We start from the raw sequence: 25,325 nt of genomic DNA, 5'->3' as shown, positions 1-25,325 counted from the left end.
AGTCATCCGGATTAGTGTCAAAGTTTGCATCGACGTAACCCTTTACGACGAACTCCTTTTCACCTCCATAATCGAGAAAATCCTTAGTCCACTAGATACTAAGGATAAGTTCGACCGCTGTCATGTGATCCATTCCCGGATCACTATTGTACCCCTTGACCAACTCATGGCAAGGCACACTACATGTGCGGTACACAGCATAGCATACTATAGAGCCTACGTCTGAAGCATAGGGGACGGCCTTCGTCCTTTCTCTCTCTTCTGCTGTGGTCAGGTCTTGAGTCTTACTCAATACTCACACCTTGTAACACAGCCAAGAACTCCTTCTTTGCTGATCTATTTTGAACTCTTTCAAAATCACGTCAAGGTGTGCGTTCTTTGAAAGTATCATCAGGCGTCTTGATCTATCTCTATAGATCTTGATGCCCATTATGTAAGCAGCTTTATCCAGGTCTTCCTTTGAAAAACTCCTTTCAAACAACCCTTATGCTTTCCAGAAATTTTACATCATTTCGGATCAACAATATGTCATTCACATATACTTATCAGAAATGTTGTAGCGCTCCCACTCACTTTATTGTAAATACAAGTTTCTAACAAACTTTGTATAAACCCAAAAACTTTGATCACTCCATCAAAGCGTATATTCTGACTCCGAGATGCTTGCTCTAGTCCATGGAAGGATCGCTGGAGCTAGCATACCTATTAGCATCCTTAGGATCGACAAAACCTTTCTGATTGTATCACATACAACCTTTCCTTACGAAAACTGGTAAGGAAACTTGTTTTGACATCCATCTGCCAGATTTCATAAATGCAGCTAATGCTAACATGATTCCAATGGACTTAAGCATCGCTACGGATGAGAAAATCTCATCGTAGTCAACTCCTTGAACTTGTGGAAATACTCTTTGCCACAAGTCGAGCTTCATAGACGATAACATTACCGTCCATGTCCGTCTTCTTCTTAAAGATCCATTTATCTCGGATTTCATGGCTTCGAGCCATTCGTCGGAATATGGGCCCACCATCGCTTCTCCATAGCTCATAGGTTCATCGTTGTCCAACAACATGACTTCCAAGACAGGATCACGCATTACTCTGAAGTAGTACGCATCCTCGTCGTCCTACGAGGTTTGGTAGTGACTTGATCCGAAGTTTCATGATCACTATCATAAGCTTCCACTTCAATTGGTGTAGGTGCCACAGGAACAATTTCCTGTGCCCTGCTACACACTAGTTGAAGTGACGGTTCAATAACCTTATCAAGTCTCCGCCATCCTCCCACTCAATTCTTTCGAGAGAAACTTTTCCTCAAGAAAGGACTCGTTTCTAGAAGCAATTACTTTTGCTTCCAGATCTGAAATAGGAGGTATACCCAACTGTTTTGGGTATTCTATGAACATGCATTTATCCGTTTTGGGTTCGAGCTTATCAGCCTGAAACTTTTTCACATAAGCATCGCAGCCCCAAACTTTTAAGAAATGACAACTTAGGTTTCTCTAAACGGTGTCGTCTCAACGGAATTGCGTGGTGCCCCTTTTAAAGTGAATGCGGTTGTCTCTAATGCCTAACCCATAAACGATAGTGGTAATTCGATAAGAGACATCATGGTATGCACCATATCCAATAGGGTGCAGTTATGATGTTCGGACACACCATCACACTATGGTGTTCCAGGCGGTATTAATTGTGAAACACTTTCCACAATGTCTTAATTGTGTGCCAAACTCGTAACTCAGATACTCATCTCTATGATCATATCACAGACATTTTATCCTCTTGTCATGACGATCTTCAACTTCACTCTGAAATTACTTGAACCTTTCAATAACTCAGACTTGTGTTTCATCAAGTAAATACACTCAGCATCTACTCAAATCATCTACGAAGTAAGAACATAACGATATCCACTGCATGCCTCAGCACTCATTGGACTGCATACATCAAAATGTATTACTTCCAATAAGTTGCTCTCTTGTTCCATATTACTGAAAACGAGGCCTTTCATTCATCTTGCCCATGTGGTATGATTTGCATGTCTCAAGTGATTCAAAATCAAGTGAGTCCAAACGATCCATCTGCATGGAGTTTCTTCATGCATACATACCAATAGACATGGTTCGCATGTCTCAATCTTTTCAAAAACGACTGAGTCCAAAGATCCATCTACATGGAGCTTCTTCATGCGTTCTATACCAATATGACTCAAATGGCAGTGCCACAAGTATGTGGAACTATCATTACTATCTTATATCTTTTGGCATGAACATGTGTATCACTACGATCGAGATTCATTTTAGGTGCAAGACCATTGAAGGTATTATTCAAATAAACAGAGTAATCATTATTCTCTTAAATGAATAACCGTATTGCGATAAACATAATCCAATCATGTTTATGCTCAACGCAAACACCAATCTCGATGGTAGAGGGAGCATGCGATGCTTGATCACATCAACCTTGGAAACACTTCCAACACATATCGTCATCTCACCTTTAGCTAGTCTCCGTTTATTTCGCAGCTTTTATTTCGAGTTACTAACACTTAGCAACCGAACCGGTATCTAATACCCTGGTGCTGCTAGGAGTACTAGTAAAGTACACATTCATATAATGTATATCCAATATACTTCTGTCGACCTTACCTGCCTTCTCATCTACCAAGTATCTAGGGTAGTTCTGCTTTAGTGACCGTTCCCCTCATTACAGAAGCACTTAGTCTCGGGTTTGGGTTCAACCTTGGGATTCTTCACTAGAGCAGCAAATGATTTGCTGTTTCATGAAGTATCCCTTTTGCCCTTGCCCTTCTAGAAACTAGTGGTTTTACTAACCATCAACAATTGATGCTCCTTCTTGATTTCTACTTTCGCGGTGTCAAACATCGCGAGTTGCTCAAGGATCATCATGTCTATCCCTGATATGTTATAGTTCATCACGAAGCTCTGATAGCTTGGTGGCAGTGACTATGGAGAACCATCACTATCTCATCTGGAAAATTAACTCCCACTCGATTCAAGTGATTGTAGTACTCAGACAATCTGAGCACATGCTCAACGATTGAGCTTTTCTCTCTTAGTTTGCAGGCTTAAGAAACTTGTCAGAGGTCTCATACCTCTTGACGTGGGCATTAGTCTGAAATACCAATTTCAGTCTTTGGAACATCTCATATGTTCTGCGACGTTTCAAAACCGTCTTTTCGCCACAATTCTAAACCGTTAGCATTACGCACTGAACTATCACGTAGTCATCAAAACGTGTATGTCAGATGTTCCGCAACATCTACAGACGACGCTGAGGTTCAGCACACTGAGCAGTGCATTAAGGACATAAGCCTTCTGTGCAGCAATGAGGACAATCCTCAGTTTACGGACCCAGTCCGCATAATTGCTACTATTAACTTTCAACTAAATTTTCTCTAGGAACATATCTTAAGTAGTAGAACTAAAGCGTAAGCTATGACATAATTTGCAAAGACCTTTTGACTATGTTCATGATAATTGAGTTCATCTGATTAATGAACTCCCACTCAGACAGACATCCCTCTAGTCATCTAAGTGATACATGATCCGAGTCAAACTAGGCCATGTCCGATCATCACGTGAGACGGACTAGTCATCATCGGTGAACATCTCCATGTTGATCGTATCTACTATACGACTCATGTTCGACCTTTCGGTCTCTCGTTTTCCGAGGCCATGTCTGTACATGCTAGGCTCGTCAAGTCAACCTAAGTGTTTCGCATGTGTTCCGAGGCCATGTCTGTACATGCTAGGCTCGTCAACACCCGTTGTATTCGAACGTTAGAATCTATCACACCCGATCATCACGTGGTGCTTCGAAACAACAAACCTTCGCAACGGTGCACAGTTAGGGGGAACACGTCTCTTGAAATTTTAGTGAGGGATCATCTTACTTACTACCGTCGTTCTAAGCAAATAAGATGCATAACATGATAAACATCACATGCAATCAAATAGTGACATGATATGGCCAATATCATTTTTGCTCCTTTGATCTCCATCTTCGGGGCACCATGATCATCTTTGTCACCGGCATGACACCATGATCTCCATCATCATGATCTCCATCATTGTGTCTTCATGAAGTTGTCACGCCAACGATTACTTCTACTTCTATGGCTAACGCGCTTAGCAATAAAGTAAAGTAATTTACATGGCGTTATTCAATGACACGCAGGTCATACAAAAAATAAAGACAACTCCTATGGCTCCTGCCGGTTGTCATACTCATCGACATGCAAGTCGTGATTCCTATTACAAGAATATGATCAATCTCATACATCACATATATCATTCATCACATCTTCTGGCCATATCACATCACATAGCACATGCTGCAAAAACAAGTTAGACGTCCTCTAATTGTTGTTGCAAGTTTTTCCGTGGCTTGTATAGGTTTCTAGCAAGAACATTTCTTACCTACGTAAAACCACAACGTGATATGCCAATTTCTATTTACCCTTCATAAGGAACCTTTTCATCGAATCCGTTCCGACTAAAGTGGGAGAGACAGACACCCGCTAGCCACCTTATGCAACTAGTGCATGTCAGTCGGTGCAACCTGTCTCACGTAAGCGTACGTGTAAGGTCGGTCCGGGCCGCTTCATCCCACAATGCCGCCGAAACAAGATAAGACTAGTAGCGGCAAGAAGAATTGACAACATCGACGCCCACAACTACTTTGTGTTCTACTCGTGCATAGAAACTACGCATAGACCTAGCTCATGATGCCACTGTTGGGGAACGTAGCAGAAATTCAAAATTTTCTACGCATCACCAAGATCAATCTATGGAGTAATCTAGCAACAAGGGGAAGGGGAGTGCATCTACATACCCTTGTAGATCGCGAGCGGAAGCGTTCAAGAGAACGGGGTTGATGGAGTCGTACTCGTCGTGATCCAAATCACCGATGATCCTAGCGCCGAACGGACGGCACCTCCGCGTTCAACACACGTACGGAGCAGCGACGTCTCCTCCTTCTTGATCCAGCAAGGGGGGAGGAGAGGTTGATGGAGATCCAGCAGCACGACGGCGTGGTGGTGGAAGTAGCGGGATTCCAACAGGGCTTCGCCAAGCGCTACGGGAGGAGGGAGATGTGTCACGGGAGGGAGAGGGAGGCGCCAGGGCTTGGATTGCTGCTTCCCTCCCTCCCCCCCCCCACTATATATAGGGCCAAGGGAGAGGGGGGGCGCAGCCTTGGCCCTTCCTCCAAGGAAGGGTGCGGCCAGGGAGGAGTCCTTCCCCCCCCAAGGCACCTCGGAGGTGCCTTCCCCCTTTAGGACTCTTCCTTTTTTCTTATCTCTTGGCGCATGGGCCTCTTGGGGCTGGTGCCCTTGGCCCATATAGGCCAAGGCGCACCCCCTACAGCCCATGTGGCCCCCTGGGGCTGGTGGACCCCCGGACCCCTTTCGGCACTCCCGGTACAATACCGATAAAGTGCGAAACTTTTCCGGCGACCAAAATAAGACTTCCCATATATAAATCTTTACCTCCGGACCATTCCGGAACTCCTCGTGACGTCCGGGATCTCATCCGGGACTCCGAACAACTTTCGGGTTACCGCATACTAATATCTCTATAACCCTAGCATCACCGAACCTTAAGTGTGTAGACCCTACGGGTTCGGGAGACAGGCAGACATGACCGAGATGACTCTCCGGTCAATAACCAACAGCGGGATCTGGATAGCCATGTTGGCTCCCACATGCTCCTCGATGATCTCATGGGATGAACCACGATGTCGAGGATTCAATCAATCCTGTATACAATTCCCTTTGTCTATCGGTATGTTACTTGCCCGAGATTCGATCGTCGGTATCCCTATACCTTGTTCAATCTCGTTACCGGCAAGTCTCTTTACTCGTTCCGTAAATCACATCATCCCGTGATCAACTCCTTGGTCACATTGTGCACATTATGATGATGTCCTACCGAGTGGGCCCAGAGATACCTCTCCGTTTACACGGAGTGACAAATCCCAGTCTCGATTCGTGCCAACCCAACAGACACTTTCGGAGATACCTGTAGTGCACCTTTATAGCCACCCAGTTACTTTGTGACGTTTGGTACACCCAAAGCATTCCTACGGTATCCGGGAGTTGCACAATCTCATGGTCTAAGGAAATGATACTTGACATTAGAAAAGCTCTGAGCAAACGAACTACACGATCTTGTGCTAGGCTTAGGATTGGGTCTTGTCCATCACATCATTCTCCTAATGATGTGATCCCGTTATCAACGACATCCAATGTCCATGGTCAGGAAACCGTAACCATCTATTGATCAACGAGCTAGTCAACTAGAAGCTTACTAGGGACATGGTGTTGTCTATGTATCCACACATGTATCTGAGTTTCCTATCAGTACAATTCTAGCATGGATAATAAACGATTATCATGAACATGGAAATATAATAATAACTAATTTATTATTGCCTCTAGGGCATATTTCCAACATGTCCAACCAGAGGCACCGGATAATCTACTGGAGGCGCTGTGAGGCACCTCTATTGTGGATGAACACCGCGCCCTTATGGGCACGGTGATAGAGAAGGTTCAGTTCGTCAAAAGCGGACTGACCGAAGCCTGCACTAGCCTTCTATCGGGCTTTGAGGTAAGTAATGTGGTTGTAGGAAGAGTATCACAGTATAGACAGTAGCCCCTGATGCTCTAGTTGGTGTTCGGAAAGAAAAAAGCCGAACAGGGGATCAAGAAGAAATATCGCAGGAGTCTAACATAAGTTGTCTATGTGAATAAGCAGGTATCGCTGCAGGCTACCGCCTCTCATGCTGCGGAGGTCTCCGGACTGAAGCGGAAGCTGGAGCGGGCCGAGGAGGAGCTCGGCCTCACGAAGAAGCAGCTGGAGGATGGCCAAGGTATGCAGTAACCTGTGGGTACATTTTAAGAAGAAAGGAAAAAAGAATAGTCCATCGGACTAAGGTGTCATAAACGTTATTAGGGGCCACGACCGAGGTGGCAACCCTCAAGAAGGCGTTAGCCGAGGCCGAGGACAAAGCGGCCAAGGAACGCGCCACGCGCGAGAAGCACGAGGCTCAGGTTGGCGAGGCGCAGTAACAGCTCCAGGGTGCGATCGAGAGATTTGAGTCCTTGGAGCGCGATTGTAAGGCGCAAGAATCCAAACTGGCGAAAGCCCGCCAGAGCGCACAGGATGCACGAGCCGAAGCCCAGAACGCCCTCCAGGAAATTCAGGCGGCCAAGAAGATTGCGGCGGGTAAGTCTTTCGCCATGCAAAGAAAGTATGTAGAAGAAACGTTCCTTGTACTTATCCGAATTTGGGTTTCCAGGGGCGTTTATGGATCTGCCGCGCAGTATATCGGATGTTGCCGAACATTATAGAGCCGAAGAAGGGAGGTCTACGGAGAAGCTATTCTGGACCCAATATCTTGGACCCGAACATCCGGTGCCCTTCAGCGACCAGCTGAAGCAGTTGGTCGAGCTGCACAGGTCGGCAGAGCTAGCCATGAAGGACCTGATAGTCCGGCTGTGGCCTGCCGAGCCTGTACCTAGCAGCTACTTTGGGCTTGTTAATCGGCTTGTAAGTGCCTGTCCGCGGCTCGAAGTCATGAAGCAGTCGGTCTGTATTGAAGGTGCGCGTATGGCGTTTGCCCGCGTCAAGACGCATTGGGCAAAGCTAGATGCCAAGAAGCTGATGACCGAGGAGCCGCCGGAGGTCAAGGAGCATCGTCGACCCGAGCTCTATTTTGATGGTGTCCTGGAGGGGTCCCGCCTTGTGGCGGAGCAATGTTCGAAGGATGTCATGTTCCCATGAGAATATTTGTATTATCTTGCCCTGTAATATGGAACGATTATGTTATATAATATGATGCTTTTGATTTACATTTTACCTCTTGTGCGGCCGTTTATGAAATTTGAGGGTTGACCAGTCGTCGGCTTCTCCCCCCACGTAGATAGTACGGGGGTGTTCGGGATAAATCTAAACACTCTTTACTCCATATTCTGGTCCTTAAAGGAGGTGTTTAGCTCAACGAACAAGGCAATCAGACTATGCGGCCTTTATCGCCCTCACTTAGCCATAGGAGCTTGACAATTAAGAAAGTCGGCGAAGCCCCTGGTATTCGGATGGTCGAACTAGGGGCGTTGTACTCACCTAATCGGGAGAACCGATTCTTCGCAAGAAGCGGAAAAAATCTCTAACGATTTTGGACCTCTCGAACAGCTGACCGGCTCTCGCCGCATCATGACAGTCAGCTTTCGGCTTTCTCTACTGAGGTGCTCGTCCGGAAGAACCGGGACACAATCGCAGTAGTTCTCCCTTTACTACCCTAGCCGATATAGCGGAACGTAAGGTAGTAAGCACAGGAGCCGGGCAACCCAACTATTGACCAAAGACATGATTCGGAGCCGATGCATATAATGCTATAAGTTCGGAGTGCCGAACTATACTGTAAAAGTGTTCGGACTTTTATTGCCGTAATGTGGGGCGTAGTGAAGCCCCTGGCGTGGCAATACGTACCATGATATACGTGTGCAATGAGTGATAAATACAAAGGTGAGTAAACATAAAAAATTAAGTAATAAGCTGACGCCACTATTTATTCACCATTGTTATGTAATTAGTACGTCGAGGCGTACTTTGTGCAAGTAATGCGATAAGCAAGTAAGGCTATTTAATATGCCGCAACCAAGGGCGAGCTGCGTGCGGGCAAGTAAAACAGGTATGGCAATCGTTTAGAGACCACCTGGGGATTCCCTTGTATGTCAGAGCTCCTTGCCTCCTTGGTGTGTTCTACAAGCGGGTCGTCCGCATAGACCTTGAAAAGGGGAAAAACCTGAAATGAAAAGGGACAGTAAAGACGTGGAAATCCCAGGGTCGGTAAAGCCGCACTGTGGGTCGCGAGCGAGTTATGCCTCCGTCAGTCCCCATGGGGTTTTGAGTGCATAGTTATGTACGCGTTGTACGAATGCCATTTCCTCATCGGGGATGAGACGGAGGCCGAATTACTAATTCAGCTCTTGACGAACAGAGCTGCCCTGTTGCAGTGTAGTCCGGATCTTCTTGACGATGTCCAGGGGCTCGGCGGCCGGATTATGGTGCCGCTTGATAAGGCCGCTCAGTACTTCCGCTGCTAGGGTTGCGGTGTGTTCCTCTATGCGGAGGGAACGTTCCGTGTTTCCATTTACTGTAATGATGCCGCGTGGACTGGGCATCTTGAGCTTGAGATAAGCATAATGTGGCACCGCGTTGAATCTAGCAAACGCGGTTCGCCCTAGCAGTGCGTGGTAGCCGCTGCGGAAGGGGGCGATATCGAAGATTAACTCTTCGCTTCGGAAGTTGTCCGAGGAACCGAGGACCACCTCCTGCGTGATTGAGCTCGTACAACAGGCCTCTATGCCTGGTATGACTCCTTTAAAGGTAGTATTTGTGGGTTTGATTCGTGAGGGATTAATGCCCATCTTCCGTGCTGTGTCCTGATAGAGCAGGTTGAGGCTGCTACCACCGTCCATTAGGACTCGCGTTAGGTGAAATCCGTCGATGATCGGGTCGAGGACCAGTGCGGCTGCACCGCCATGTCGGATACTAGTTGGATGATCTCGACGATCGAAGGTGATCGGGAATGACGACCATGGATTGAATTTTGGGGCAACTGGCTCTACCGCGTAGACGTCCCTGAGTGCTCGCTTGCGCTCCCTTTTGGGATGTGAGTAGCGTATATCATGTTCACCGTTTTGACTTGAGGGGGAAATTTCTTCTGCCCCCAGTGTCGGCTGCCGAAGCTCCTCATCATCGTCCTTGCTCTGCGATTCCCCTTCCTTGTTTCCGCTATTTATCTTGCTGGCTTGCTTAAAGACCCGGCAATCTCTGTTAGTATGGTTTGCCGGTTTGTCTGGGGTGCCATGTATCGGGCACGGACGATCGAGTATGCGGTCCAAGCTGGATGGTCCTCCGCCGTTCCTTTTATAGGGCTTCTTTCGCTGGCCGGACTTGGAGCCACTGAATCCGGCGTGAACTGTAGTGTCATCAGTGTTATCGCCATTGCTTCGGCGTTTGTGTCTGTTGCGCCGGAGCTTGCTGGTGCTGTTTTTGGCCTCGAAGGGGCCTGCTTCGTTGGTTGTGTTTGTACTACGAGCCAGCCAACTATCCTCTCCCGCACAAAAGCGGGTCATAAGTATCGTGAGGGCTGCCATGGACCTCTGCTTTTCTTGGCCGAGGTGGCGGGCGTCACGGATGCTATGTTTAAAGGCCGCTAGGGCTTCGGCATCCGGACAGTCGACGATCTAGTTCTTTTTGGTTAAGAACCTAGTCCAGAATTTTTTGGCGGACTCTCCAGGTTGTTGAACTATGTGACTTAAGTCATCGGCGTCAGGTGGCCGGACATAAGTGCCTTGGAAGTTGTCAAGAAAAGCTTCTTCCAAGTCCTCCCAGCTGCCGATGGAATTTTCGGGCAGGCTGTTTAGCCAGTGTCGAGCTGGTCCTTTGAGCTTTAATGGGAGGTATTTGATAGCGTGGAGGTCATCTCCTCGGGTCATGTGGATGTAGAGAATAAAATCTTCGATCCACACTGCGGGATCGGTTGTTTCGTCGTATGATTCAATATTTGACGAGCTTGAACCCCTCGGGGAATTCGTGATCCAGCACCTCCTCTGTGAAGCAGAGAGGGTGTCCGGCGCCTCTATAGCGGGCCGCGTCACAGCGCACCTCCGATGAAGTCCGTCTGCGGTTATCGGCCCGGATGTGATTAAGTTTGTCACGTCCGAATAGGTGGCTGTCATCCCGAGTGGGGAAGCGTCCTCGCGATCCGTAGATTGATATGGTGTGTCCTGCTCTACTGTCCAGGTCCCGTCGAAGGTCGTATGTATGGTCCCGAGCTGTTTTGTCCCTGTTTTTGCGAGGCGGTGGGGCGGGCTGTTGTTCGGCCTGAGTTGCCGTTTTATCCCGACCACGGGGTGGTCGGCCTGCCGCACTATCCCGACCGCGTGCTGGTCGTTCCGCGTTACGCGAGGGAGGTATGGGATTTGGTGCCTCCTCATCGAACTGAGGTAGCAGTCTGCGCTTTGGGTAACTCTTGGCTGGGCGCTTGAGGTCGTTTTCTTCGGTTGCCAGGACATCGGTCCATCTGTCAATGAGTAGGTCTTGATCGACTTGGAGCTGCTGCTGCTTTTTCTTTAGGCTTCTTGCAGTAGCTATTAGCTGGCGCTTGAAGCGCTCCTGCTCGAGGGGTGCCTCAGGCACGATGAAATCCTCGCTGCCGAGGCTTTCCTCATCGTCGGAGACTGGACGATAGCTATCGTCATCTGGGTCGTTGGGCACGGCCTGTTTATCAGGGTTATTTTGCCCGTTGTCTTGTTCCTCCTGTTCGGATGCGGCTCCCACAGGGTCTTCATTGTTTTCGGCGTCGCCCGGAGTACTATTTTCTCCGGTGCCAGTGTTGCCGTCTTTCGAGCGACGAGGCTTAGAACGGCGTTTAGGGCGCCGGCGCTTGGACTGCGTCTCAGAAGGTTTATTCGCAATTTGGTTTAAAATGTATGCAGGAAGCTTTGGATGGTCGGCTTCTACATCATTGCCTGTGGACTGGTCCCATCAGTCCGTGAACGAATGTGTTCGATTTGAAGGATAGGGTTGAAGCTGTCGTGAGTCCCAACGCATTGAGTTAAAGTATAACCATGTCTTTGATTAGTAGAATATTAATGCATGTCACACAAAAAATTACTAGTCATATTTAAATGTTGTTTTTAATAATAAAATTTTTGCTACATATAATTTTATTTTATTAGTTTAAATCATGATTAATATGACCGAAAACACAAGCGGAAGTACTGTAAACGATGAGGGGGTAGCACTTCTTATCCGAACAGCCACTAGTGAAGCGTGCGTGTTCCCTGGGCATTGACACTTGGACCGCGCGACCCGGAGCATTTTGACATCTGGCGTTGGCAACGCGGACGTGTCATTGCCCCAGGCACCGGAGTCAGCAGAAAACCTCGTGACTGGATCGGTTCCGCCATGAACTTGTTGGATGGAACGGAAAAAAGGTCCAGAAATGGTGCGTGGGACCCAGCGGTGGACTCACCTAGCCCCACAGGTCAGGCACTACCGCCTAGATACAGACCCGGAGAAAGCCGACACCGAGCAACCGCATCCACTGCAGATACAAACGTCGCGCATCGGAGGCCCTGCCCCTGCCAATCCAACGGCCAGGAGAGCGCACGGCCCCATAGTGTCAGACGAACACTCCCGTGCCATCTCGCCGCTTCCGTTTCCGGCGGCTTCCACTACCTTCTAGACTCCCGGCGAACTCTCCGCTCCCTCCTTCTTATGCCCACCGCCCTCCGGCCCCCAGCACCATCAGAATCCAGAAGCAGAGCAATCCCACAAACACTCGCCGATCCCAATCAATCTTCCAACCCAAAATCTTGTCAGTTCGATCCATTGTAGAGCGCGAGCGCAAGCAGCAGCAGCCATGAACCCGGACAACTTCACGCACAAGACCAACGAGGCGCTGGTGGCGGCGCACGAGGCGGCGTCGGAGGCCGGCCACGCGCAGATCACGCCGCTGCACCTGGCGGCGGCGCTGGCGGCGGACAAGTCGGGCATACTGCGCCAGGCGGTCGCGGGGGCGTCCGGCGGGAACGCGTCCGCGGGGGACTCGTTCGAGCGCGTGCTCTCCGGCGCGCTCAAGAAGCTGCCGTCGCAGTCCCCCCCGCCGGACTCCGTGCCGGCCTCCACGGCGCTCATCAAGGCCATCCGGCGCGCGCAGTCCGCGCAGAAGAAGCGCGGGGACTCGCACCTCGCCGTCGACCAGCTGCTCATGGGCCTCCTCGAGGACGCGCAGATCGCCGACTGCCTCAAGGAGGCCGGCGTGTCCGCCTCGCGGGTGCGCGCCGAGCTCGAGAAGCTCCGCGGCGGGGACAACTCGCGCAAGGTCGAGTCCGCCTCCGGCGACACCAACTTCCAGGCGCTCAAGACGTACGGCCGCGACCTCGTCGAGGTGGCCGGCAAGCTCGACCCCGTCATCGGCCGCGACGAGGAGATCCGCCGCGTCGTGCGCATCCTCTCCCGCCGCACAAAGAACAACCCCGTCCTCATCGGCGAGCCCGGCGTGGGCAAGACGGCCGTCGTGGAGGGCCTCGCGCAGCGCGTCGTGCGCGGGGACGTGCCCAGCAACCTGCTCGACGTCCGCCTCGTCGCGCTCGACATGGGCGCGCTCGTCGCCGGCGCCAAGTACCGCGGCGAGTTCGAGGAGCGGCTCAAGGCCGTGCTCAAGGAGGTGGAGGAGGCCGAGGGCAAGGTCATCCTCTTCATCGACGAGATACACCTCGTCCTCGGCGCCGGGAGGACGGAGGGGTCCATGGACGCCGCCAACCTGTTCAAGCCGATGCTCGCCAGGGGCCAGCTCCGGTGCATCGGCGCCACCACGCTGGAGGAGTACCGCAAGTACGTCGAGAAGGACGCCGCGTTCGAGCGGCGGTTCCAGCAGGTGTACGTGGCCGAGCCGAGCGTCGCCGACACCATCAGCATCCTGCGAGGGCTCAAGGAGAAGTACGAGGGGCACCACGGCGTGCGCATCCAGGACCGCGCCATCGTCGTCGCGGCGCAGCTCTCGGCGAGGTACATCATGGGCCGGCACCTGCCGGACAAGGCCATCGACCTGGTGGACGAGGCGTGCGCCAACGTGAGGGTGCAGCTGGACAGCCAGCCGGAGGAGATCGACAACCTGGAGAGGAAGCGGATTCAGCTGGAGGTGGAGCTGCACGCGCTGGAGAAGGAGAAGGACAAGGCCAGCAAGGCCCGGCTGGTGGAGGTGAGGAAGGAGCTGGACGACCTGAGGGACAAGCTGCAGCCGCTGACCATGAAGTACAGGAAGGAGAAGGAGCGGATCGACGAGATCCGGAAGCTGAAGCAGCGGCGCGAGGAGCTGCAGTTCACGCTGCAGGAGGCCGAGCGGCGCATGGACCTGGCCCGGGTCGCCGACCTCAAGTACGGCGCCCTCCAGGAGATCGACGCCGCCATCGCCAAGCTGGAGGGCGAGACCGGCGAGAACCTGATGCTCACCGAGACCGTCGGCCCGGAGCAGATCGCTGAGGTGGTGAGCCGGTGGACCGGCATCCCGGTGACCCGGCTCGGGCAGAACGACAAGGAGCGGCTCGTCGGCATGGCGGACAGGCTGCACACGAGGGTGGTCGGGCAGACGGAGGCCGTGAACGCCGTCGCCGAGGCTGTGCTGAGGTCCAGGGCGGGGCTTGGACGGCCGCAGCAGCCCACCGGGTCGTTCCTCTTCCTGGGCCCGACCGGCGTGGGCAAGACCGAGCTCGCCAAGGCCCTCGCCGAGCAGCTGTTCGACGACGAGAACCTGCTCGTCCGCATCGACATGTCCGAGTACATGGAGCAGCACTCCGTCGCCCGCCTCATCGGAGCGCCACCTGGGTAAGTACACTGAGCCACTGATGATTTCCACTAAAAATTGTTCATTTCTGCAATTTTTTTAGCTGTAAACAAAGACTGAATTTGGGTGCTGATTTGGGATTATAAATTGTTCTGCTGAATGCAGCTATGTTGGGCACGAGGAGGGTGGGCAGTTGACGGAGCAGGTGAGGAGGCGGCCGTACAGCGTGATCCTGTTCGACGAGGTGGAGAAGGCGCACGTGGCGGTGTTCAACACGCTCCTCCAGGTGCTGGACGACGGCCGGCTGACCGACGGGCAAGGCAGGACGGTGGACTTCCGGAACACCGTGATCATCATGACCTCCAACCTCGGCGCCGAGCACCTCCTCGCCGGGATGGTGGGCAAGAACTCCATGAAGGTCGCGCGCGACCTCGTCATGCAGGAGGTATGTATGTACGGATCAGTTCAATCCCCATTACCGATGTACTCCTCTCTGATCTGCAATGTGATGCTGAAATTCGTGTGTGCGTGCAGGTGAGGAGGCACTTCAGGCCGGAGCTGCTGAACCGGCTGGACGAGATCGTCGTCTTCGACCCGCTGTCCCACGAGCAGCTGAGGAAGGTCGCTCGCCTGCAGATGAAGGACGTGGCCGTCCGGCTCGCCGAGCGCGGCGTCGCCCTGGCCGTCACCGACGCCGCGCTGGACGTCATCCTGTCGCTGGCCTACGATCCGGTACGCGACAGCAATCCAGCCCCGTCTCCCCGTCACCATGTTTCTGAACATTTCGCGCCATTGCTAACTCTGCTTTCGTTTGAATCAACGACGTGCAGGTGTATGGCGCTCGGCCGATCAGGAGGTGGATCGAGAAGAGGGTGGTGACGCAGCTGTCCAAGATGCTGATCCAGGAGGAGATCGACGAGAACTGCACGGTGTACATCGACGCCGCCAACAAGGACGAGCTGGCCTACCGGGTGGACCGCAGCGGCGGGCTGGTGAACGCCGAGACGGGGCAGAGGTCCGACATCCTCATCCAGGTGCCCAACGGCGCCGTCGCCAATGGCGGGGGCGGCGAGGCCGCCAAGGCCGTGAAGAAGATGAGGGTCATGGAGGACGGGGACGAGGACGGCATGGACGAAGATGTTTGAACTCTGAAGCTGAAGTGAAGCTTGCTGGATGAAGTGTGTAGATGAGTTGCGGTGAGGCAGGCGCTTCGTGTTGTTCTGTGACGCGTGTGTCGGGTGGCCGGAAGCTGTTACGGCTTCGGGAATAATCTTCTGTGTTTCTGTGAGTCTGTTGAAAGCGAAGAGAAAAGAGTGTCTTGTGAATTGCTTTCCGAATTGGTCGTTTCTTGCCCAAAAAATTCGTACCTAAGTAATTTTTTCTCACCTATTATATCATCATCGCGATAAATGCATCGGCTGATAAAACCAACGAATTATACACAATAGCTATGAAGAAGAAAGCGCTTCAGAGATGAAGAAAAAGACGGCGAGGCCGCCAGCGTACCCCCACTATCTTAGGGTTGGTCAGAGGCGGTGGGTGGGTTGCTGCTTCGCCAGAGTTCTTTTGGTGGTCGCCGGGCTTAGAGGGGATGGCGTGGCCGCGGTGGCACGATCGACGGTTGAGATGGTTCGAGGGAGGGCCGTGCGGCGAGGCGGTCACTGAAGCATCGGAGGCGGCGGGCGCACGGTGGATCGAGGAAGAAAAGGAGGGCGATGGGGGGTTGAAGAAGGTTTTTCAGCCCATGATTTGCATGGGATGGCTTAAAAAAATAATGACCGACCCAAAAAAATTATAGGCAAATGACATACAGCCAAGCCCTGAATTATGTATGAGTTTGTTATTCATTCAACATCTAATTCCATCTGTCGAGGAATAGTCACTAACCATTTTAGCCAACAATTAACAGCAAGAAACTTTGAAAATTCTCAAAGGGAACTTGGTGCGAGCTATATATGAGTTTGTTATTCATTCAACACCAATTCCATCTGTCGAGGAATAGCCACTAACAATTTTACCAACAATTAACAGGCATGTCAAGAAATTTTGAAAATTCCCGAAGGGAACTTGGTGCGAGCGCACCCTATATGTACCAAATAATTCAGTAACAGTAAAAAAGTCAAAATAAAATAAAATCAAATGTGATCAAGTATTGTATTAGTATAAAAAGCTTCTTGACTTCATGGCAAAGGTGGATAAATTAGTGATGACAAAGTAACTTGAATAGTACTATTAGCTTTGTTTTCTTCGCCCGGAATATCATGGAAGTATTTTTTGGCTATTTTTTTTGTACGAGCACAATGCTTGATGTCACAAAAGACATGTTTTTTTTACAATTACTATATATATTTTTTGCTATAGGGCTGGGAGCACCAATCATATACTCGGAAAATCCCTACCTAGCTATAAATTTCTCCACCTAGGCAATTTTTTAAAGCAAAAACTTCTTGATGTCCATATCAAAGATAATGAGCATACGTGGTGAGCAATCTCCAAATCATCCAAAGACAAAAAAGATAATGTGCACTCTATAAAAAAGAATTCGAGTCAGCGTCATCAAAATTTAGAATATAAAACAATTCATTTTGAAATAAATGAAGATATTTTCAATGAAATGCAAAATGCATGAGAACTTCGAAATATGGGAGTAAGCTAATTGAGGAGTCTGTTCTAATCTGCTCATAATGTAATCCGAATCATTCTTTACTTTTAATTAAATTCAAACCATGCTTGAAAGTGTAAATGACATGCTTTTGTCATGCATACTAGCAAAAATTAGTTATCTTTTATAAATTAAAACAAATATTACATGGTACTAATTTACAAGTGAAAGACGAGCTCAACATGCAAATGAATAAGTGCTCGCTCCTTTCTAAAGTATAGTGCATGCCTACGAGTAGTATATTTCAAGTTTGGTTAAGTTTGTAAAACAAAATTACCATCCCTCAGAATATCAAACCAATGACATTAGATTATTCAAGAAACATATTTTCGTGTGATATACATTTGTTATTGTAGATGTGTATATAATTTTTATCTATATAAGCTTAGTCAAAGTTTGTGAAACTATACTTATACAAAAACCAGTTTACACTATATTACGGAACGAGGAAGTAAATTTGTGAATTGATCCGGCCATCTCACCTAAATGTACGTACTTATACTCTGCCTATCACAGTTTTTGTTTCTGAACTGCTGCCACGGAGTGTTCAAAAAAAAAACTGCTGCCACGGTCAGTTTTTTTTTGGAATTATTTGGATTGCTTACCACATGTGTTATGTGGTCCACCGTCAGTTTTTTGCTGAGCAAAAACTCACCCTCACCTAAAAAAAAACTCACTCTGACAGGCCATGTCCAATTCCATTTTTTTTTCGAGAAATCATGTTCAATTTCATCTTAGCCCGCTCCACAGTTGGGCCAGAGACTGTCCCTCTCCAAGTCTCCAGCCGAACCATTCGGCCCACCAAAACTTCGAATCCAGGGCTAAACCCTCTCTCGTCGTCAACTACACCCTCCTCGTCCCCTTCCTCCCCACCCCAAAACCCTAGCCCCCAAGCCCGCCCGGCCGCCCGCCATGAACTACCGCTTCCAGAACCTGCTGGGCGCGCCGTACCGCGGCGGCGACGCCGTCTTCGCGGGGGACTCCTCCGTGCTCCTCTCGGCGGTCGGCAACCGGGTCGCGACCACCGACCTCGCCGCCGCCTCCTCCCTCACCCTCCCCTTCGAGTCCTCCGCCAACATCGCCCGCCTCGCCACCTCCCCCTCGGGCGATTTCCTCCTCGCCTGCGACGACAAGGGCCGCGCGCTCTACGCCAACCTCCGCCGCCGCGCCGTCCTCCACCGCGTCTCCTTCAAGGCCGCCCCCTCCGCCGTCCGCTTCAGCCCCGACGGCCAGTTCATCGCCGTCGCCGTCGGGAAGCTCGTCCAGATCTGGCGCTCGCCCTCCTTCCGCAGGGAGTTCTTCCCCTTCCACCTCCTCCGCACCTTCCCCGGCTTCGCCGCCGGGGTCACCTCCTTCGACTGGTCCCCCGACTCCGCCTCCCTCCTCGTCGCCTGCAAGGACCTCACCGCCCGCCTCCTGCCCGTCAAGCGGGGCACCGGGAACAAGCCCTTTCTCTTCCTTGGCCACCGCGCGGCTGTCGTCGGCGCCTTCTTCGCCACCGATAAGAAGACGGGCAGAGTCCACGGGGTCTACACGGTTTCAAAGGACGGAGCTATCTTTACATGGAATTTGGTGGAGGGCGATGATGCTGCATCTCCGCCTTCACCCGGGACACCGGAGCAGGAATCAGAGCAGAATGGTGAGCCGGAAATTGATGCTGGGAACAGGAAGAGGAAGAGTTTGGGAGAACTGGAAGAGCCCAGCACTACTCCACTTCATTTGGCAAAGTGGGAGTTGCAGAAGAAGAACTTCTTCATGCAGGCACCTGCTAAGTTAACAGCCTGCGATTACCACCGGGATCTTGACATGGTGGTGGTTGGGTTCTCTAACGGGGTATTTGGGCTGTACCAGATGCCGGACTTTGTGTGCCACTGCCAGCTGTCAATATCAAGGGAGAAGATCACTACTGCTATTTTCAACAGCTTGGGGAATTGGCTAGTTTTTGGGTGTGCCAAGCTTGGGCAACTGCTGGTGTGGGAGTGGCGGTCAGAGACCTACATTTTGAAGCAGCAGGGTCACTACTTTGATGTGAACTGCATTGCATACTCACCAGATTCTCAGTTAATTGCTACTGGAGCTGATGATAACAAAGTCAAGGTGTGTTTGAAGTACTAATGTCATTTGCAATCTTTTCTATGTCCTCTTTCTGTTTGGGCCGGGCCGGGGGGGGGGGGGGGGGGGGGGGGGGGGAGGGGCTTCTTGCTTGCTGTGGTATTCAAAAGCCTTTTAACTATGTTACAACTTAGAAGTAGTGCATATACAGTAGGTTGAGATACTTTGATGGAGGGTATTTTTAGATAAAACTTCAGTCGCTACCCCTTTCTGCTTGGGGTCCTTGTTTGAAATTCGGTTGAAAGCCTTTTTAATTATAATACGAGTTATGGGCTCATAAAGTAGGTCGAGATACTTGATGAAGTGCTATTGAGATGGAGTAATTGATTTTCTTAACCTCTTTGAAGAACTACTTACATCAATCTTATTCATTTGAATTGAAAAATGTCAGCTATTCATCTATGTATTGAAAACCAGAAATGATAACTGTCACAAATTTTCCTAGGTTTGAAACCATATTGTTTTTATTTTGAAGTATCATTATCCTGCACTGCGAGTTTGATACACGTGACTGGCTCTCTGTAGGTCTGGACGGCTGCCACTGGGTTTTGTTTCATAACATTTTCCGAGCATACAAATGCTGTTACTGCAGTTCATTTTATGGCGAATAACCATTCTCTTCTCAGTGCCTCCCTTGATGGGACTATTCGAGCATGGGATCTGTTCCGTTATCGTAACTTCAAGACATTTACGACCCCTTCACCTAGACAATTTGTTTCTTTAACGGCAGATCAGAGTGGGGAAGTAATTTGTGCTGGAACACTTGATTCATTTGAGGTGGGTGTATGCAGTCAACATTTTTCTGGCAATCCTTTTGTCGCCTATGCTCTACTTCTAGTTCCTCAATAACCACAATGTTTTTGATGCAGATTTATGTTTGGTCAATGAAGACCGGTCGTTTATTGGATGTACTCAGTGGCCATCAAGGACCCGTTCATGGTCTAATGTTTTCACCAATCAGTGTAAGTCCATGCTTTGATGTTTTTTGGTTCTCATTCCTTGTTAGTGCGCACAAGGAAATTGTGCTGAAACTGCTCTATTATTGGTTCTATGTATTTTTTAAATTCACAGAAAGAGTAACTAGCTTATGTTTGGTAGGCTATTTTGGCTTCATCATCGTGGGACAAGACCGTTCGTCTTTGGGATGTATTTGAGAGCAAGGGTGCTGTGGAAACATTTCAACACTCACATGATGTTCTTACCTTGGCTTATCGTCCTGACGGAAGGCAGATTGCATGCAGCACACTAGATGGCCTAATCAATTTCTGGGATCCTTTTGATGGCTTATTGATGTATACAATTGAAGGTCGCAGGGATATTTCTGGTGGGCGCCTCATGACAGATAGAAGATCTGCAGCTAATACAAGTATAGGAAAGTACTTCACGACACTGTGCTATTCTGCCGATGGAAGCTATATTTTAGCAGGAGGAAACAGCAAATATATCTGCATGTACGATATTGGAGAACAGGTCAGGAAATCTTTCTTGTGATAAAACAACTTTGTAGCATACACACATTTAGAGCATGATTGCTTTGATGCCAAAAATTGGCATGCCAACATTTGGCGAATGCCAAATATTGGCTAGTGCTTGGTTGGCTACCATTGTACTTGCCAACATTTAGGATAATTGGTTTGATGCCAACATTTGGTAAAAACTTTGTCTATTATGTAGTTTGGTAAAAACTTTGTCTATTATTAGTTGGTAACCCAATGTTTGCTTGACTTGGTCACCAAAAATATTTTCCTGGTAACCTCATGAACCTAAAAAGATACTAATAGCTAAGATGCATGTGGTTAGGTGTCCATTGACATTATCTTCAGTGATTGACATGATTGTATCTTTGTAAGAATGCCTTTTGTCCACATTAATCATTGAAGTTATTCATTGTCTTCTGTATTTGCCAATGCCACATCTGAATGTTGCCCCTCGTGTTGTGGTAACAGCTAAGATGCATGTGGTCAGGTGTCCATTGACATCTCGAATGCACCGATACGGATACGGGTATCAGTATCGGGCCAATACGGATACGTAAATTCGTCATTTTCAAAAAGTGCCAATACGGATACGTTGTAGGTACTCAAAGCCATCTGGAGGAGATGAGAATGATAGATCTTCAGAGATCAGAGAAGAAAGAAGAGGAGATGAGCTTGGCTGGGCAGGAGAAATGGAGAAGAGAAGTGTCCATACATGGCTGTTGCGTGAGAGGGGACGTTGGTGAGTAGGAGGAGGAGCTCGTCGCCGGCTAGCCGCCACTGCTGCTGGCCCTGGGACCTGGGTGAGCAGCTGCTGGCGACACAGCCGCCGCCTGGTGTGTGCATGGGAGGGAGGAAAGACACTGTGAGGGAAAGGATGGGGGCATCGAGGCACTGGGTTGCTGGTTGCTTCTTAACTGGGCTGAGCGGGCTCTTAACTGGGCTGGAAAAGTATCCAAAACATACTGGCCAAGTATCCTTAGAGTATCGTAATTGTTTTAAATCATTTATTCTCGGATACTCCAGCGATACGTACCGGGGGCGTATCGGAGGAGTATCGGTATCGGATATGGTATCCGATACGGATTCGCTGGTCAGCTGAAGTACCCGTGCATTCGAGATTGACATTATCTTCAGTGATTGACATGATTGTAACTTTGTAAGAATGCCTTTTGTTGTTCACATTAATGATTGAAGTTATTCATTGTCTTCTGTATTTGCCAATGTCATCTGTGCAGGTGCTGTTGCGTAGATTCCAGATCACTCGCAATCTTTCATTGGATGGAGTTCTTGATTTTCTGAATTCAAAAAATATGACTGATGCTGGTCCACTAGATCTAATCGATGACGAAGATAGTGATGTTGAGGATGGAATTGATCAACAGACAAGAGGTAGCCTGGGGCATGGTTTACCTGGATCCATGGCAAATCGTGGAAGGCCCATAGCTCGGACAAAATGTGTGAAATTTGCTCCAACAGGAAGATCTTTTGCTGCAGCGACCACTGATGGTGTTCTGTTGTACTCGGTTGATGAATCATTTATTTTTGATCCAACGGATCTTGACATTGATGTTACTCCTGAGGTATTTACTTCATGTCTTTTTTGAGAATTGATTGTCCCAAGATGGTGCTGATCAATCCATAACAAATTCATGTGCTTCGTGTTTGTACAGAAAGTGGAGGAAGCTCTTGCAGAAAACCAACAACAGAGAGCCCTTGTACTGAGCCTCCGGTTAAACGAAGACTCCTTGATTACGAAATGCATCTTTGCTGTGGATCCATCCAATGTACGAGCAATCTGCTCATCAGTACCCTTTAAGTATCTTCAGAGATTGATCGATGCATTCGCTGACCTCCTGGAAAGCTGCCCCCATCTGGAATTCATCCTGCTCTGGGCTCAGGTGCCATTCTCCTCTTCCTTTTTTCTGTCGAAGCTGCTGGTCTTGGTGAAACACTGAATATCTTATTCTGATTTATATTTTCGTTACTAGGAGCTTTGCAAGGTTGATGGAAGCTACATCCAGCAGAACTCCAGGACCTTGCTTCCTGCTCTCAAGTCGTTGCAGAAATCTATAACAAAACTACACCAGGATCTGGCGGACACTTGTTCCTCCAACGAGTACATGCTCAAATACCTGAGCTCTGCTGGGACAAAGAGTTAGGCCATGGTCGGCACATATTTCGTGAGTATTTCACTCATCTTTATGTTTGCAATTGTCACAGACGTATTTTATTAAGTCTCGCAAAATGGGAACTGACACAGATCATCCTTGTGTTCCTGCAGTGGTTGTTATAGCACCAACATGATCACTGGGCACATGAGCAGCCGAGTTCATTTTTTCTGCCAACCAGTATGCGGCCGGCCGAATCTGCACTCTTGCGTCATTTACATGCGCAGTGGCTGTATGCTGGTTAACCAATATGTTTGATGCTCAGGGCTGAAAGTTGAGCTGAGGACGTTGGCATTTTTGTCCGGGGAGGAAGGATTGTCTCTTGGACCACGAAGTGGGTAGCTAGTCTCTTCAGGTTGTGTGTTTGTACCCGTCCGTGTGACCAAATTTTGTTAGGAACAATGTCTTTCAAGCGCGTTTTACAAACGAGCGCAGAGATATTAGATGGTAAACTCGTGATGTTGTGGATGCCTGCCTGTGATTTAATTCTGAAACTTTATTCCCTAAATTGACCAGTCGGCTAGCTTGACAAGGACCGATCGATTTGCCACGTCAACACTAAACACACAAATCTGTGTCTTCTTTTGACAACACAAACAGACCAATCTTAGTTTTAAGATGGAGTCAATACATCACTGTTAACAGCTGTTAATTTGAAGAAGCCTCCGATGCTAGCTGTGAGGACCATGGCCAGTAGAGTGTATCCACCGCGGCACGTTTGACAATAATAATTGTCTTTTCTGCTTGGCTAATGAAAATAATTTGGAAGGGGGATGAGAATTTTAAGCAACTACTTGTATCAAAGAATCTAGGTGAACGAAGTATGTTGATGATTATGACACGGACGAACGATGGTGCGAGTACACTACCTCCGTCCGCGAACAAATGTACTTCTACGTTGATAGATGAAAATTATTGGTGACTCCCCTCCTCAGCCCACCTGAATTCTCTTTTCATTTCATAACAAGGGCCCATCTATATCAAATCTCCTCTTCACGGACGATTCATTTATCCTGATGCAAGCTAATTCGATGAACGTGGAGGCGCTGAAATCAGTTTTGGATTCTTATTGTGCTGCTTCGGGGCAAATGGTGAGTGTTGAAAAATCTAGTATATTTTTTAGTCCCAACACGAAAGTGGAAGATAAGGCGCATATATGTACTATTCTGAATATTATGACTGAAGCTCTCAATGACAAATATTTGGGTCTGCCTTCAAATGTGGGTATGGACAAAAGTGATTGTTTCCAATTCTTAATAGATCGAATTGTCATGAAAATCAGTGGTTGGAAGGAAAAGCTGCTATCAGCAGGAGGAAAGGAAATCCTTCTCAAATCGGTTGTACAAGCTATCCCAACTTATACAATGTCCGTCTTTAAAATTCCTAAAAAAATATGTAAAGGAATCATTGACGCGATGTCGCACTTTTGATGGGGTGATGAAGACAATCAGAAGAGAATGCATTGGATGGCATGGTGGAAGATGTGTGTACCAAAAGACCAAGGAGGAATGGGTTTTCGAGACATACATTGTTTCAATCTGGCCTTGTTAGCCAAACAAGCGTAGCGCCTGCTTGATAATCCTGATTCCCTATGTGCCACCATTTTGAGAGCTAAATATTTTCCGGATGGAGATTTAATGAATGCGAGTCTGAAAAAAGAATCTTCTTTCACTTGGCAAAGTATTATGGCCGGAGTGGATTCTCTCAAAAAAGGTTATATTTGGAGAGTTGGTAATGGATAAAATATTGATATTTGGAGAGATGCATGGATCCCGAATGGGGCCAATAGGAAAATTATCACTCCTAGAAAAGGGCAGCTTCTAACAAAAGTTGCTGATCTTATAGATCCAATCAATAATTGCTGGGATGAAGATTTGGTAAGACAAACGTTGTGGCCAATTGATGTCCAGAGGGTGCTTACGACCCCCCTCCCACGTATAACATGTCGGATTTCATAGCTTGGAGCTTTACAAAGAATGGGCTGTTTACGGTTCGTTCTGCTTATCTGGAGGAATGGAAAACACAACATGGGAGGAAATTGCAACAATCGGATGGCATGGGAGGAACAAGTGTCAATACTATTTGGAGCAAGATTTGGAAATTATCTTGTCCAGCAAAAATGAAGATCTTTATTTGGCGTACCTTACATGGAACCCTCCCATGTCGTGTTACACTTGCTAATAGACATATGAAAGTTTCGCCCACCTGCCCATCATGTTCGAACGGGCATGAAGATACTAAACACTTATTATTTTTGTGTCAAAAGGCAAAAGAGGTGTGGGAGAAACTGGGATTGCACGAAGCCATTAAAAAAGCTTGCGTTGTCGATCGTGCGGGAGAGGCAATACTCGAATTTCTACTTCTTATGCCAGAACACGAGCTATCTACAGTGGGCATACAGAATGTTCACGAACTGATCGCTATAACAACCTGGTATTTATGGTGGGAAAGACGTTCGTTAGTCCATCATGGGAAGACCCAAGATGCATACCAAATTTCGACGGGAGTCCGTGCTATAAC

General features: G+C 48.7%; 2 protein-coding genes across 2 annotated transcripts; both read left to right on the top strand.

Moving 5' to 3' along the window:
- Nucleotides 1-12,287: 12,287 nt before the first annotated feature.
- On the top strand, nucleotides 12,288-15,710 carry LOC123182660 (chaperone protein ClpB1). The gene is made up of 4 exons (XM_044595308.1): nucleotides 12,288-14,426; nucleotides 14,551-14,830; nucleotides 14,920-15,117; nucleotides 15,216-15,710. Exons 1-4 carry the CDS (start codon nucleotides 12,463-12,465, stop codon nucleotides 15,528-15,530), a joined length of 2,757 nt encoding a protein of 918 aa, XP_044451243.1. The 5' UTR covers nucleotides 12,288-12,462; the 3' UTR covers nucleotides 15,531-15,710.
- A 2,191-nt stretch (nucleotides 15,711-17,901) lies between these two features.
- Nucleotides 17,902-23,273, top strand: LOC123182659 (periodic tryptophan protein 2). Its single transcript, XM_044595306.1, has 8 exons — nucleotides 17,902-19,144; nucleotides 19,685-19,936; nucleotides 20,029-20,121; nucleotides 20,258-20,629; nucleotides 21,873-22,217; nucleotides 22,308-22,535; nucleotides 22,626-22,817; nucleotides 22,919-23,273. The coding sequence occupies exons 1-7, from the start codon at nucleotides 17,960-17,962 to the stop codon at nucleotides 22,794-22,796; spliced, it is 2,646 nt and encodes an 881-aa protein (XP_044451241.1). The 5' UTR covers nucleotides 17,902-17,959; the 3' UTR covers nucleotides 22,797-22,817; nucleotides 22,919-23,273.
- The last annotated feature ends 2,052 nt before the right edge of the window (nucleotides 23,274-25,325 follow it).

Source organism: Triticum aestivum, chromosome 1D (genome assembly GCF_018294505.1).
Source record: "Triticum aestivum cultivar Chinese Spring chromosome 1D, IWGSC CS RefSeq v2.1, whole genome shotgun sequence".
Lineage (NCBI taxonomy): Eukaryota > Viridiplantae > Streptophyta > Magnoliopsida > Poales > Poaceae > Triticum > Triticum aestivum.
This window is presented reverse-complemented; position numbering and strand designations above follow the sequence as displayed.

Bases quoted from the DNA above. Each gene is read 5' to 3' on its own strand.
- LOC123182660 (XM_044595308.1), top strand. From the start codon at position 12,463: ATGAACCCGGACAACTTCACGCACAAGACCAACGAGGCGCTGGTGGCG. The intron at 14,831-14,919 runs GTATGTATGTAC...GTGTGCGTGCAG, and splicing joins GCGACCTCGTCATGCAGGAG to GTGAGGAGGCACTTCAGGCC. The intron at 15,118-15,215 runs GTACGCGACAGC...AACGACGTGCAG, and splicing joins TGTCGCTGGCCTACGATCCG to GTGTATGGCGCTCGGCCGAT.
- LOC123182659 (XM_044595306.1), top strand. From the start codon at position 17,960: ATGAACTACCGCTTCCAGAACCTGCTGGGCGCGCCGTACCGCGGCGGC. The intron at 19,937-20,028 runs GTGGGTGTATGC...TTTTTGATGCAG, and splicing joins GAACACTTGATTCATTTGAG to ATTTATGTTTGGTCAATGAA. The intron at 22,536-22,625 runs GTGCCATTCTCC...TTTCGTTACTAG, and splicing joins TCATCCTGCTCTGGGCTCAG to GAGCTTTGCAAGGTTGATGG.